We start from the raw sequence: 15,050 nt of genomic DNA on the forward strand, positions 1-15,050 counted from the left end.
GGGGTCGGTCTTCGTGTGTGAGTGTGTTTGCATCGACATTCTTCAAGTTTAGTGTTTGCTCACGTGCATGTGTGCACCTCTGATGGCTGTAGATAGCTGCCACTGCTGACCTGTAGAGCATAACACTGATGAAAGTAGAGATTACTAAATGCTACAGTACTTCCTATGAATATCATTCACATTCTCTCTGCAAGTCTGTACAACCAGTCCAAAATCAACGGCTTTCGGTTTGTCCCTTCATGGGTCACTACAGCAACTGATTTGGCATTAGTTTTTATGCCCGATGCCCTTCCTGCTCCAACCATCCCATTTTATCTGTGCTCGGGACCGGCACCAAGGTGGCCCTTGGTGGCTGAATGGGGTCACACTTGGTGGGGTTGGATCTGAACCCCGGGCTTCTGCATCCCAACCCAATGCTCTACTATTGATCCGCCAGGCCACCAAGTCTGTACAACCAGTAATAGTGTATATCCACAGATGCACGCTTTTTTATAAAAATCTCTAGCAGTGTTATTTGTGAAGTTGCTGCTCATTTCTTTCCCTCAAAATATTACCCAGCAAAGGGCAACCCATTTTTAGTAGCCGGTGAAATGATCTGAGCTGTGAAATGACCTGAAATTGCTGAGTGAACAGCTTGTCTGATTGCGTCCAGTTATTTAGAGAAGCCCCTGCACTGGAGGGGTGGGTGTATGTAAGTGTGTGTGAGGTGGTATTGAAGAATTGTCTGCAATTCTCTACAATACTAGAGCAGAGAGCAGAGATGGGCAAATGGGCTTATTTACCCTCTCTCCCATATGCACAAACATACTGTATAACCTCACAATCATACGCCCGACGGACAATTATTTAATTTAGTCCCACTTTAATGGGGGGATGCCCAGGAGCCTGTGATGCTGTAAGTGAAATACCCCGATGCTCTGGTGAGATTGTCGCTGACAAGCTGCTTGGCCCCGTCACTGCTTTACCTTGTGTGTAATCCTTGTCATGTTCCCAGCTGAGCTCCTGTCACCTTCCATCACTTTCTAATTCACTGACTCTCTCTGTCTCTCTTTCTTTTTTTTTTCAAGGTATGATGTGGACTCAAAGAGTGCCAACCTGTCCAAACATGTAAGTAATGAAACCTAAAGTATACTTCTGTTTTTGTTTTTCCACATGGAAGCGTGTGGGTTCACATTGATTTCTGTCTCTGCAGACTGTGTGGGCATGATTGCTGTCCTTGTCATTACCTCCCATTAGCCTCATTTCGACCATATAACAGTAATCTGATGGTTACAATGAGTGTGTTTATCATCAGCTCTAAAAGCACATTCCCTGAACGGCCTGCAGTTCTTTCAGAAATTAAATAAACACAGACTTCCCCTGTCCACCCTGCTTTTACAGTTGATAGCAGTGATTAGCATAATGATAATTAGCAACAACAATGTGATAACTTGCTCTTCTTCTGGCAAACAATTATAGCTGTGACCTGCCTACTGCTGCATGGATATTATAGTTCAAAGAGGTAGACACAGCTTGTTCCCTCACTATTGTTTTTATTGATAATGTTAAGGCTGTTAAGCAGCCAGGTGTTTTTTTACTGCTCTGTTTATTTTTGATCACTGATCTCTGAATGGAGTGGAGGAACATATTTTTACTAAATAGTGATAAAGGTGTCAATATATTTGCATGTAGTAAAATGTGTCAACATTTCACAAGGTGGCTTCAACAAAAAATCTGCAGCATAGCTAGGCATCGTAGCAAAACTGGAGAAAGGCAAAAACAACCAACCTGACTCAGTTCAAATATAAAAAAATCCTCCTAGTGTACCAGGACATAATGTATAAGGCTTTTAGAACAACAATTTGCTATTTCACCACACACTCAGGGTATTTTCTAAACCATGACAGAGAAATAGTCCTGTGCACAGCCGACTGTACATTGCACAGTGTATATGTATTCTAAAAGTCTGTCTGACTGTGTATGAATTCAGCTTACTCTGATATCTGACAAGTCACAGAAATTATACAATAAAAACAAAGTAGCTGTCATTTACAAACTATGCACATTATCTAAGAATGTACCTAATATATTATTAGTCAGTATGAAACCATGTGTGGAAAAGAACTGCTACAATACAACTGGATACATACTGCAGATTGTGTTTGTGTGTGTGTGTCTGGGTTGGAAAAAAAAAAAATCCATGTTTCACTTCCTTGACTTCTGTGTTTCAGTGTGAAGTGTGTGTCCCTGCAGACAGCTAACCTTGGTTCTCCCTAAGGCGACACACTCCAGCCTTTAGCTTTTACCAGTCTTAGCTCTACAGTGTCCAGCCTGACATGTCCACCCACATAAAATACAGCGCATGGATTCCCAGAGTTTTCTGTAATACACATGGAAAGTGACATAATTGAAAATAATAAAAGTTAGGCAAAATGAGACATGATGTCAAGTGGAGCAGATGACAACTTAAATTAGTGTTAGCCTACAGTGCAACTAAATGCAGTTAAATTGATGATTTTATTTGTAAGTGCACTGTGTGTAGTATATAACCATACACTACACCTTTGTTACTTTAGCTTAGTGTATTTTGATTAGCAAAATTAACTTGAATTGGAAGCTTATTTCAGTCAAGCAAAGTGAATTTGTGTGACCCCTTTCCATCTCACAGAAGTGCTTTTTTTCCTTTTATATAGTCAAATAGATAACAGTAACTATGTGGAACTAAATGAATGTAAAACATTTGCATAGGTTAAGCTCTGTAAATAACCACGTTGTAGCACGATTGCTACCCTTTTTCTATATCATCAGCTCTAAAAGCACATTGTTTGTGTGTATAAAGCCTTTTACCAGTGGTCAGCTGTATACTAGGTTTCCCTTCTGTAGAAGGTGTTTGTCATTTTATGCACACTCCCACAGGCTGCCATTCATAAAATACTCAACAAAACAATCCTTAAGAGCTAATTTTAACAGTTAGTATAGCTATTACCCTTTTAAAGCTTTAAGTGCACAGCTTTAATGCTAAATAATAAATGCTTGTCCTATCCAAGGGCATCTTGTTGTGACCACACACTTATCAACATATATAAACATTATTCTCTTCCAAGATCTTTCCTAAGATATTATTATACTTTTAAAATCATGAATCGGTTATTTGGTCTCTTTTAAATTTGGACAATATAATTTTATTGCATCTTTAAGCTTAGTGTTTAAATCATTGTTAAATTGGCTGCATCATGACCAGTAGCTACTATTTACATACAGTATCTCCAACAATATTTAATAGTATTTTTTATAAATGCACTGTTGACATATATTTTTGTCAGCAACTAAGCAAAGATAATTTAAAAACTATGGTAAGAAATACTCCTGGTTTCTCAAAAGCACATTTAGTCTGGCTTCCTGCTTCCTGTCAGGATAAATCCCCGTCTTATGTTTTTTTATTGTGGTTCCAGATTTCCTCTCCCTCTGTCACCTTGTCTTCTATGTCATCAATATACCCTTGTTCTCTCACTCCCTTTGCCTCCATCTTCATTTCTCTGTCTTTCCTCTCCCTTGCGTCATTTTCTCAAAATCAATAATCTTGTACAAGAAGAGACGAGCATGTCGGCTCAGAGGCAGCTTCTACACAACCAGCTTTGATGCAGGTCTTGGAGGGGAAAGCCCGAGAGCCAATCTATTAGATGGCGGTTTAGCACAGGAGCTGTAGGCTGCAGGCTCACCGGGGAACTGTGTGACAGGTTTGGAATATAAATGGGAAACAATAAAACGCACATTCACTCTGTCCTGTGTACAAGAACACGCTAGGTTTGATAACTCTTTGCAAATGGACAGGAAGACAGGTGGATTCTTCACAAATCCTGTGCAACTTACAGGCAATGTCATTTATCTGAATTTGCTTAAGGTTTTTTTTATTTGAAATGTGCATCAGATATTGTTATCCTTCAGACAAATGAAAACAATCAAAAACCCTAGCTGCCACTTTCGGATAATTACGTCTTTTAATTTATGGTGATACAGATTTTTAAAGTATCAGTAAATAATTTTATTATGCAGTAAAATAAAGTTATTTAAATAAGAAACTTCTTTGCTTTATTGTTAAAGCTGTTTCCAGCAGGACTATTTCAAGAATTGATTTTCCTAAATCGCAGTGTGTCTTTGACAGCTAACAGCCAACACCATTTTGTTCTGTAGGCAAACATCTAGGACGTCTCAGAGACTGTTGCAACTGATCTGAAGAATTCGGCCTAAAACTTGATTTGTCCACGGGTCCAGTTTTGCTTCTTCCACGATGAGAAGAGTTGAACACCATGCATTTTCTTTTTTAGGCCTGGTATCCTTAATGTTTTTAACAATCTGTTTGCTGAGCTTGTTTTCTGGTTTGGATCTCAGTCTTATCTATCAAACAGTTGATGTTTCTGCAATATTATTGAATGAAGCTACACCCACCCAATTATCTGTTTCACATTAACTCTTTTTCTATCTCATGCTGTTATATATTTAGCCATTAGTCACACACGGCCAATTTTCCGACGGACCTCATGCTGGCAACACCCGCAGTTGCTAGGAGATTTTTTGACTTTACTGCATCATGGACAGGAAAGAATATTCTAAAATATCATAAAAAATAATTTTCAACTTTTATCTCAGCACTTATTGTGGTTGAAAAGGGTTCGGTTTATGGCAAGTCATAAAACAGACAAAAGCTGGGTAGATGTAGACAGAAGACATAAGTTGGAAACCCTCTTCCCTTTAGGGAAAAAGCAATGAAAATCTGTAATAGTCTCCATTTAGTGAGGAAGAATCTGATGTAGTTTGTGTGTTAGTTGTTTTTTAAACGCTAATACTTTACACTGAATTAGCTGGATCCCCTTTCATTTATGCTGCCCAATCTGACATTAGTAGTTTCGTGTCTGTGCTTTCTCTCCCTCCTATTTGCCTTCCTGTTGGCATCAGCTGTAATGTTTTATTACGTGATGGCTGTTTGATTTACCAAAATGGCAAGGGCGCTCAGTGGGGCAGGTGTGCAGGCTGGTGGGAGAAAGGATTAATCTCTTGCCAATGTTATCTGTCAGTAGGGAATGTGCCAGTTGTTTTAAAGAGTTTTTGTCCTATAGGGCTGCACTCAGAGATCAGGAGGGGGTCATATTTATTTCAGCATGGCTGTGAGTAGTTTTATATCAGTTTTGTTGTATTGATTGCGTTTATTCACAAAAAGCCTTGCTTGTTTCTGCAGGATTTTCTGGGTCAGGCCTACTGTACACTTGGAGAAGTGGTTGGATCATTGGGCAGTCGCTCAGAAAAACCTCTTGGGTGAGTAAGCACACTCCCATAGCTGAGTGATATTTCATGAATATCTGACCATTGATGATTTTTGTTCAATATAAACAAAATCAAATGATTGTCAAAGCTTTGTCAGGATGTTTTCCCCTGTAAAACATACCGTTTTGTACAAAGAAAACTGCACACAGAAAGGCCACAGCCTCTTCTGGAGCTAAACACCTCTGACCTGTTGAGGCATGGGCTCCATGAGACCTATGAAAGTGTCCATTGGTATCTGGCAACAAAATGTCTGCACCAGGTCCTTTACGTCCTTAAAGGTGTGTGGTGAAGCCTCCATGAACCTGACTTGTTTTTCCAGCACATACAGTACCAGAGATGCTTGTTCTGATTGAGATCTGGGGAATTTGGAGGCCAAGGCAACACCTTAAACACAATGTCATAATCCTCAAACCTGAAGAGTTTATATGCTGTGGCAGGGTGCATTATCCGGAACCGTTGCCCTGAAGCATTGTATTTGGTCTGCAGCAATGTTTGGGTAGCAGGTAGTGTTATAATGAGATAATCAACGTTAGTCTCTTTATCTGTCTGTGGCTTTAATGTTTACAGATCAGCAATACCTGAATGATGTGTACATTAGTACTTGCTATATACTGGAAATTGTACTCTGCCTATATGTACAACATAGGTTTTAACTTTTTAACTGTGTCATCCTTCAATCATCATCCTTGTTTGTACACACCAGGTACCTGAAACTACTGTACAGGCCACTGCTTCTCTTTATCTGCAGCTTGTTGGTGCTGATGTACATGGGAGCATGTTGTTTGAAAATAATTGCTTTGATTAATAGCATACATTGGTCCATTTGTCACCATCAAGACATAAATCCAAATCTGTCTCGCACACCAACGTACAAACAGCAGTACAAGCGTAACATCCAGGATTTGCAATTTTGAGTGATTTTTTTTTTTTAAATGCAAGTGTATATTTATTTTGATTTCTGTTGACATCTTATTAATAATTACATGATACACAATTCATAGGGTCTTTTTTCCCTTTTTTCTTAAATTATTATCTTTCGCTATTGATGTTGTGTTACACTGAGCAGCACTAAGTAATGCTACTTAAAGCACTGGAACCTATTCTCATAATAAGTAACCTGCGGAGCACCACAAACAGCAGCCAGTCTTTTCGCTAAAGTTCTCCATTGTTACTGTGGCTTTGCCTGTAATTTAGTGACATTTTACAGATCTACCACATCTAAGGCGTTGGTGTTGATCCAAATCTTTCTGCCAAAGCAGCTCCACATTATTTCAGATATGAAGCAAAACACCATGTTGCAGGAAATACGTGATGCATGGTACATAGCTGTGTGAAAAACAAATGTAGACATTCATTAGTATGATGTGTTTAAATTATATTGAAATATCACTGTTATTAACAAATGATTACTTAGAGAGAATCAGCAACAAAACGGGCTTCATTAGGAGCCTAATTTAAATACATCATTATCTACTTGTATCGTCATTGCTGCATATTTTCTTTCTCTCGCAGTTGAAGCCCACTTGGCTTCCTGTCAATTGTGTCCTTTTAATCCAATTTGCTTGTTCGTTTGAAGCCTTGATGAGCTTTGAGATCTAAAAAGAGGGGGAATAACAGCCAAGCTGGCATCCCTTCACTGAACATTGTCAACTACCTGGCAACCCCTGTGTGTGTTACTGTTCCTCTTCATTTCAAAGTAACACTGTCATCCACCTGAGTAGCAATCACCATGGTGATTGCAGTGGCAGGTTTCCCACTCAGAGAGAAAGAGAGAGGGAGAGAGAGAGAGAGAGAGAGAGAGAGAGAGAGAGGCCCTGTCAGTCTGTTCACATGTTTCTACGTGCACCATGGATGGACCCCTCCAGAGTGCAAAACCTTGTTGGCTAACATAAAAGCTCCACTCAAGACACCCTCCTTCATCTCCACACGTACAGTACACACACAAACAAGCACATTTTTAAGTCATTTGTTCAGCTTTACCTTCAGTTTCACATTGTTAGACGTCATAAATTGAAATCCATAAATGCTTCAAAATGTCTTCACTTAATCTTAAAAGGTGTTAAATTGCTTGGTGGGAGATTATTGACGATCCAAAGGACAGGACAAGATTTAATGTTTAAGAGTCTGTTGCTTCTGATCTCAGTTAAATCTATTTTTATTCATCTAACATGCATGTTTGGTGAATCAGTGACTCTAAATTGCCTGTAGAGTGTGAATGGTTTTATGTCTCTTTGTGTTGACCTGGGGAGACCCATCCAGGGTTTACCTCACCCCTTGCTCAATGACAGCTGCCCCTGCGATGCTGAATAGAATATGTTACAGATAATGTATATATGGAAATTCAATAATGAAACAGTTTTGTTACATGTAGGGTACTTTTCTGTACTATTTCTTGTATGGAGACAATATTGTAATATCCTGATTGATTTCAGACACATTACCCCTTCTTTATGTGTATTGTTACTGAACCATCTGAACCTTGATCTTCTCTATAATCCATCTGCTTTTCCCTTCGAGTGAGTGTTGACATTGTCACATATTGTATGTATCGTGTATTTGCTTGTTTCAGCACCTTGATGACATTGTTCCACATGGGCAGCTCAGAGACGTGTTGTTTAACAATGTTGTCTCACAGCAGCAAGGTCTTCCAAACACTGAAAGCCATTTTCTTTTATGGGTTGACTTTTACTAAGAAAACGTGATTCAAATTTGAACCTGTTGAACCATTCTTCCCCCTTCAACACAGACGCCCATCAATGTAATGTAACAATGTAATACTCAGTTTTGGGATGTCATTCAAAGGCTGCAGCATTAATTTAATACAGAGAAATGTTGTGTGAATCGTTTCCTAAAATAAAGACACTGTACTGTAAATTGTTTAGGAAAGTGTAGACTGGAAATAGAATGTAGGAGTAACTTTCAGCTGGGTCTTTTCATATATTATACATCATCACTATAAATACTTCAGCAAAGCAAACAAAAATATCATTTAAATAGGCCACAGGCATCATATAGAATTGTGAGCCATAAAGAACAATGTTTTGGTGCAGAAACAAAGTGTCAACTTTTATTTAAACATAGGGTCAATGGCCACAGCTGGTGGAGGCATCTTCTTAAAGTTGTGTCTGTGTGTGTGCGCGTGTGTGTTTTATGTGTTGGTGTGTGTGTCTGTGTGTTATATACACCGGCAGGCACACACCTGCAGCCTGACATGACAAGGGAACTCTTACAATTTTAATGAGTGCTAATTAGAGCAAATTACATTGTTCAACCAAACTCCAGTGGGCATTCAGGAGACAAAGAGACAGAGATTGTTAGGGATAAAAATCAACCAGCGACAGAAAGCCAACACTGACAAGTACAGTATCCTGTATTTCTATTCCATGCTGCAGCATGTATGTGTGCGCCTTTGGGTTGATGGATTAGTCTTAGTGTTTGACTTTAATCTCACCTCATAGAGCCTTAAAATTGTATTAAAATAAGTGGATTAAAACTTTAAAAATGTATCTACAGATTATTATAACAGAACGCACAGAATATCATACGTACAAAGACCAATTGTTAGTCCTAAAATTGTAGGGGTGTGAAAATAATATTTGGTAGCAGCACCTGAGATCTGAAAGTCAACAGATCATAAACATTTTTGTAGTAATAAACAGGAGTAAGTTGGTGTGTACTGTGATAAAACATGTATTTTTTTACCGTTTCATATATTGTACAGACACCTACGTGTATAACACTTGCATCAACACTTGCACACAGCCACACTTACTGCTCTCCAGGCTGTAGAGGTACAGTATCAATCTCTGTTTACCAAAATGTCAAAGTGTTCCTTCATCTAATGAATATATTTTCATTATAGATTCACTTGATGAATGATACTGTTAAAATCAGCTTTTTCTTTTTCACTACACGGAGTCATGCTCATTAAATGACTTGTAACATGAACTAATTTAGCCTCAGAATTTATTTTACCATAGAACTTGTTAAAGTAACTAATAGAATTGCTTCATGTTGAGGCTGATAAATCCCTTGATGACTCATTTTGACTTTTAAACTTCACAACGACATGAGCTTGTTACTGTGGCTCATTATTTGGTTTATTTTGCATGAGATCACCCAGGTTTAGTGAATACCACCTTAGACTTTCACAGCTGAATTGCAATTGATTACTGATAGCATTTACATTTGAAATAGTGAAGCTGGTGTTCATTTTTACGGTCTCTGGAATATTTGAGACAGTGATGCGTTTGCTCATCCACATTGTCTTTCTCAGTCCTCTCCTCTCCCTCCCTCTGTTCTCTTTCTCTTGTTTTCCACTGTCCTCTGTTTCTCGCTCTTTTTTTTTCCTAGTGGTAATTTTTGGTGTTTAAAGAGTCAGTGAGAAGCCCTGATGTGCTATGGAAAAGCAAATTGCTTCTCCTTTTGTGAAAGAAAATCATGGATATGGGTTTCCTTTTTAGGGGCTGCGCACGCGTGTGTGCACTCACTGTGTGTGTGCACTCACTGTGTGTGTCTGTTGCCAAGAATAGATGGGCACAGAACACTCACACATTTTTTTGACATTCATCTTTTGAGTCGTACTCTAACCTTAACCATAACCAGTTCTTGACCTAAAACTGACCTTAAACAATATCATAAGTATAAAATTCAGTTCAGTTCACAACAAGCATGTCCTCACAGGTAAGTGTGTAATTGAAGACCAAACACACACAGGCACACACACACACACACACACACACACACACACAAAGGGTGACATCTGTACAAGTCTGATTGTGAGCATTTGTAAAGCTAGGACAAAGAAACTGTATTTGCCCCTGGTGTGACATGGATTTGATGTCAATGTTCCTGTTGTGTGAGAATAATTATTATGAGTTTCCTTTTTGGGCAGCGTGTGTGTGTTTGTGTGTTAGGGCATAACTAAGGTTAGATGGATTTCTGTGGTTTTATAATGATAATTGATATCTCATTCAGCTATTCTCCCTACTTGGAGAATATAATGGAATTGACCTGTGTAAAATGTGTGTGCGTGTCTTTGTGTCTGTCTGTGCATGAGCTCCTATTTGTGTGTGTGTGCATGTGAGCATCACTCTGGAGCCCAGAAGTGGCCCAGACTTAATTACCTGTCTCTCGCCAGACGCTGATTGCAAATCCGTGTGTCTTGATTAGAGCATTCACAGTGTTTCCTCTCTTTCTCTGTCTCTCTCACTCTCTCTCTTTCTCTCACACACACACTCACGAGGGAGCAAGCAGAGATATTCCTGAAGCACTTCTCAACTTTGGAGTGCTTTCCCGTGTCATGAATAAACTAAAAAAAGAGGAAAGCAATTTACCTGAGAGCCAGAGCGAGGATAGATTTGTTTCAAAATTTCAGATGTTAAGCATTTCCACACGCTCTGTTTTGATTCAGAACACACATTAAAATCACTCACTTCACAATGAATGATAATCATAGAAAAATAACACTTTTTTCACATCTAGAATTATGTTTTCGCTATATTGTAGAGTAATAAAAAGTATGAACAAACACTGGTGGTTAATTTCAGTAACAGTCAGTGACTTCAGCTTAACAATGTGTCATCACTTTTCTTCTGCCAGGTGTAAAAACTTACACATGAATTGCTGTCATTCTTATGAAGGACTGTAATTTTGAGCTGCTCCTTTTTGCCTTTATCACATATTGTGTCTGTGTGCATGTCTGAGATGCATTATTCATCCAGTAACTGTGTAATTCTGTTTCCACCCATGTATCATTTTAGGGCAGATATCTCGGCCAGAATAATGACCCCGGATCTGTTAAGAAAATAATAATAAAAGCGCAAGAACAAGCATTTGAGGAAATAACGAGCAGAGGAATCCCATTAGTTATCCAGCCGCGGGGGCCCCTGCTCGAAGAGTTGTCATAGCGACACAGTTTCTGGGCGCTCATCTTGTGTTTGTGTGTGTGTGTGTGTGTCTTTAACCATTGCTCCCTGCATATTGTTGTAGTAAGATGACATGATTGAAACTGAGGGGGGTTGGGGGAACAATAGGAAGTATTGTGTGTGAGTGGGTTTCACAAAGTCTTTATAGTGCTGTTAAAAAGTTGGTTCTCCTTTTTCTGGAAAATGGCTTCCGGTTTTGTGTAAACACACACAACCTAATTTGAAAATGGAACAGAAAAAAATAATTCTTATGAATACTTTCATTTTTCTCATGTGGTAATGAATCTGCTGTTAGTGTCGGGTCTGGTCATGTTGAAGATAAATAATGTGTTCAACTTTACTCACTTGATGGTCGTAATCATGAACTGGAACTTTACTGTGCTGAAATAACATACAGTAGTGTTTAGCAATGATAAAGGTTAATGAGATCTGTAGCTTAAAGGGGTCATACACAGACAATCCACGCAGCTCATTATTTTTAATTAGCTCTACCTTTTTGGTGTCCTTTCCGAAAAACTGTTTACTTTTCTCATAATGTTTGATACTGCCAGTGACCAACAATTACCTGGGACCAAAGTATAAAAGCAGGAGAGTGAATGTGAAAGAGGCCATTATTGAAATGTGGATGTCTGGAACCTGAGAGAACTGTGAATTGATTTTGTTAAAAATTCATGAAATTTCGATGTTAAAATAGGACTTATATTTTAAAGTACAAAACAAAAAATAAACAAAGCAAGGGCATTTCTGAACCGCTAAAGCTGGGATCCTGCGAGTGTTTCTGTTGCACTATATTTGTGCAGAGTTTGTAATGTAAAAGCTGTAACACCCACTCTGGGTACCGTTAGTGCATGTCACTATTTCCACCTGGATGTTCAAATTGATGAAAGTATTTTCGTAATCCACGCCTTTACATTCCTGTGTACATTCACAGTGCAGCAAAACAGTTTTTAAGTGAGGCTGCATTGTGACATTGCATTGTTCTACTAATACATTAAAGTACTGGTGATCAGTGATATTTTTGTGGTGTCATTTATGTTTGGTCAGTAATAGAATTTTAATACAATTTACCAAACTGAATAAATGGTCCAAACATCGATTAAACAAATGACCTCACATTCCTCTGCGGTGTGTAAGTGAGAAAATTTAAAAAGTGTCTTCCAAAGGTGTCTTTCCGGAGACACAGGGGACAAAAAGAAAAAAATCAGTTCCAGGATTTATTTCATTTTCATATCTATGTAATTTCAAAAGCATTTTCCTTGCACTTCCTCATGGTGTAAGTAAAAGGAGACTTGAATTGCATCTGTGCAGAGGTTGTTGACCCCAATTATGGGCTGTTTAAGTTACTGGCTGAGTCAATTTCTGGTATTTGGGTCTCTAACAGCAGAGCTCGTCAGGCAACAAGACCTCTTTCTCATTTTGTGAGACCCCTTTAAGTTCAGTCAGATGATATTGTCCTGCTCTTGTTCCCACACACTGATAACGTCCCCTAAGGAAGGGATCTGAGAAAGTATTGAAACATATAGAATTTCAAGCGACAACCCTTTTAGGACAGGGACATAAAATACTCAAAGTATTTACCACTGCTCTAATCTGTACATTTATCTTATCAGGATTAATCAACTAACCTGAATTTGAAACTGACCTGACAAGAAATCAAGTAATATAAATACATCAGACTACCAGGAAAAAGACGTAATACACAGCAATGTGCTTTTGTTGATTTCCTAGTGGACTAAAAGATAATGTTTCCAGCTTTAGACAGCAGGTCAGGTGTGTGTGTGTGTGAGCACACACCTTCAAGACCATGATGTTTATTTAGAGAAAAATGCTTATACATACAAACCCAATCACATATTCCTACTTTACATAATGCAACTGCCCTCATACATAAAATAAAACACCTTCAGTCATGAACACCACCATCTTAGCAACCATTGAACCTCAGCATCAACACAAAGGTCGATTCACAGACCAGGTCCACAGTCACACACATTCACACTAATGGATGCAGTCTGCTACACACAAAGATAAACACCTCGTGCCCAGCAGCACATCATGGAATACTTTCGTGTCATAGAAATGTCTTGAGTCAGCGTGAAGTTGTAAAACTTTCCATTAGGTACAGTGTGTTCCTAACAGGAGTGTTGTGCTCATTTAAATCCAAAAACATTTCCAGTAATGTGCTTTTATATTTAAAGGTGGGTTCACTGCACATACTTTTTGAAAAAGCTCCCAAGTTTTGGTTCTTATTGGGTCTGTTTTAGACTTAAACTTACACTATTATTATTATATGTATTACATTATCTGGGATCACAATCTTAGGGAAACTAATACTAATTAGAGCTTATCTGATGAGGTTTTGACCAAGACACTGAAAAGATTACTTTTTGAAAATTAAACTTGTTCACGTTAAAAGTAACCAATGTATACTGTATGTTGCTGATTCATGGGGTCATGAACAACCACAAACATTTGCTTATGCATTTCTCGTGTGTTTCTCTTTGTCAGATGATCCATGTGTTATGCGACCAAAGGTTTTTGATTTTGAAACTAGAAAGTGGATGGCTGAATATGTAATATTTACAGATGTATTGTACAGTATTGTTCTACCACTATGAGGTCACAATCCAGCTTTAAGCTCTCAATTAATTAAAGGTATGATTGTGACTCAGTATGGTAGTAAAAGAACCGTTATGGCAGTAATTTTACCCAGTAACTAGGACTTAAACAACATGATCTGCTTAACATATTAAATCTATACATTTTATAATACTATGATAAACCACCAGAATAAAATGGATCTCAAAATGAGAACAATGAATTTACCGTAGGTACCTGGTTTTTTTTTTTTTTAAGTTACACTCAGAGATTGACAAAAACCTTCTATGCAAGATACAGCTGCTTTTTGAAAAGCTTTCAGAGTCACATGTGAAATATCCCCCCTGGTCATAATTTATGTTTTGATCATAAATGTAGAGAGCAGCTGAGACAAGAGGAGGAGGGTTACCTGTCTATCAAACAGTGGTGTCAAATTTACGATATGTCACTAATCATTTGTGTTGTTTACAGAGGCATCCCAGGGAAGAAATGTGGGACCATTATTGTTAAAGCAGAGGAGCTAAACAACTGCAGGGTGAGCATGGATACACATCCTAAGAAGTCTGTTTTTCTGAGCTCTTTTCTTTGTTCTGGTCTGTCTTTACTTGTCCATTCTGCATGTTGGGTTTTGTAGTGATACGTTTTGTTAGAAGGTTCATAACAGGAAAGTTTAGAGGAACAAAAAGTCCTACTAAACTACTTACAAAAACACTTCAGAAGTACTTAAAAGTAGCTGTTGGCAGTTTATCATCATTTATTGATGTGCAAATTTTCTATGTTAAAAACTGGCCTGATTTGCAATGTGACATTTAACTGAGGAAAATAAAAAAATCCCACTATACTGAAATTTCATGACAGCCACAAAACGATTATTAGATGAGTCAGAAATACTCTTTGACTAAATACATCAATAGATAATAATCCTAAACTGTGAAAATAGACCAGGAAAAGAGAAATTAAGCTTTATATTTCCTTTTACCCTCAGTCAGTTCATAGAAAGAGAAAAGTTTTTTTTCAGTTAATAGAATAAATTAAGAATTAAATTATTTCTCTTCTATTTACATTTTACCAGTTCTTTATATTTTTATATTTGATGATCTCAGCACATATTTAATCATATTAGGTCTCAGAACACGCAGTGCATTACAGCCTGCTGTATATGGACCCCTGTTGCCACAGACATGGCTTTGATAATGTTGTGGCTGATTGCTGAATAGCCAATAGGAG

The 15,050-nt window shown here is 38.1% G+C and overlaps 1 protein-coding gene across 1 annotated transcript in view; it reads left to right on the plus strand.

Annotated features, from left to right (window-relative positions):
* LOC137106519 (copine-8) overlaps positions 1-15,050 on the plus strand; it is a 71,611-nt gene that overhangs the window by 25,549 nt on the left and 31,012 nt on the right. The window contains exons 5-7 of the mRNA XM_067489916.1: positions 1,068-1,107; positions 5,213-5,289; positions 14,295-14,358. Of these exons, the coding sequence (XP_067346017.1) occupies positions 1,068-1,107; positions 5,213-5,289; positions 14,295-14,358 (181 nt within the window). The remainder of the gene's footprint in view (positions 1-1,067; positions 1,108-5,212; positions 5,290-14,294; positions 14,359-15,050) is intronic.

The sequence above is a fragment of the Channa argus genome, chromosome 21, assembly GCF_033026475.1.
Source record: "Channa argus isolate prfri chromosome 21, Channa argus male v1.0, whole genome shotgun sequence".
NCBI lineage: Eukaryota > Metazoa > Chordata > Actinopteri > Anabantiformes > Channidae > Channa > Channa argus.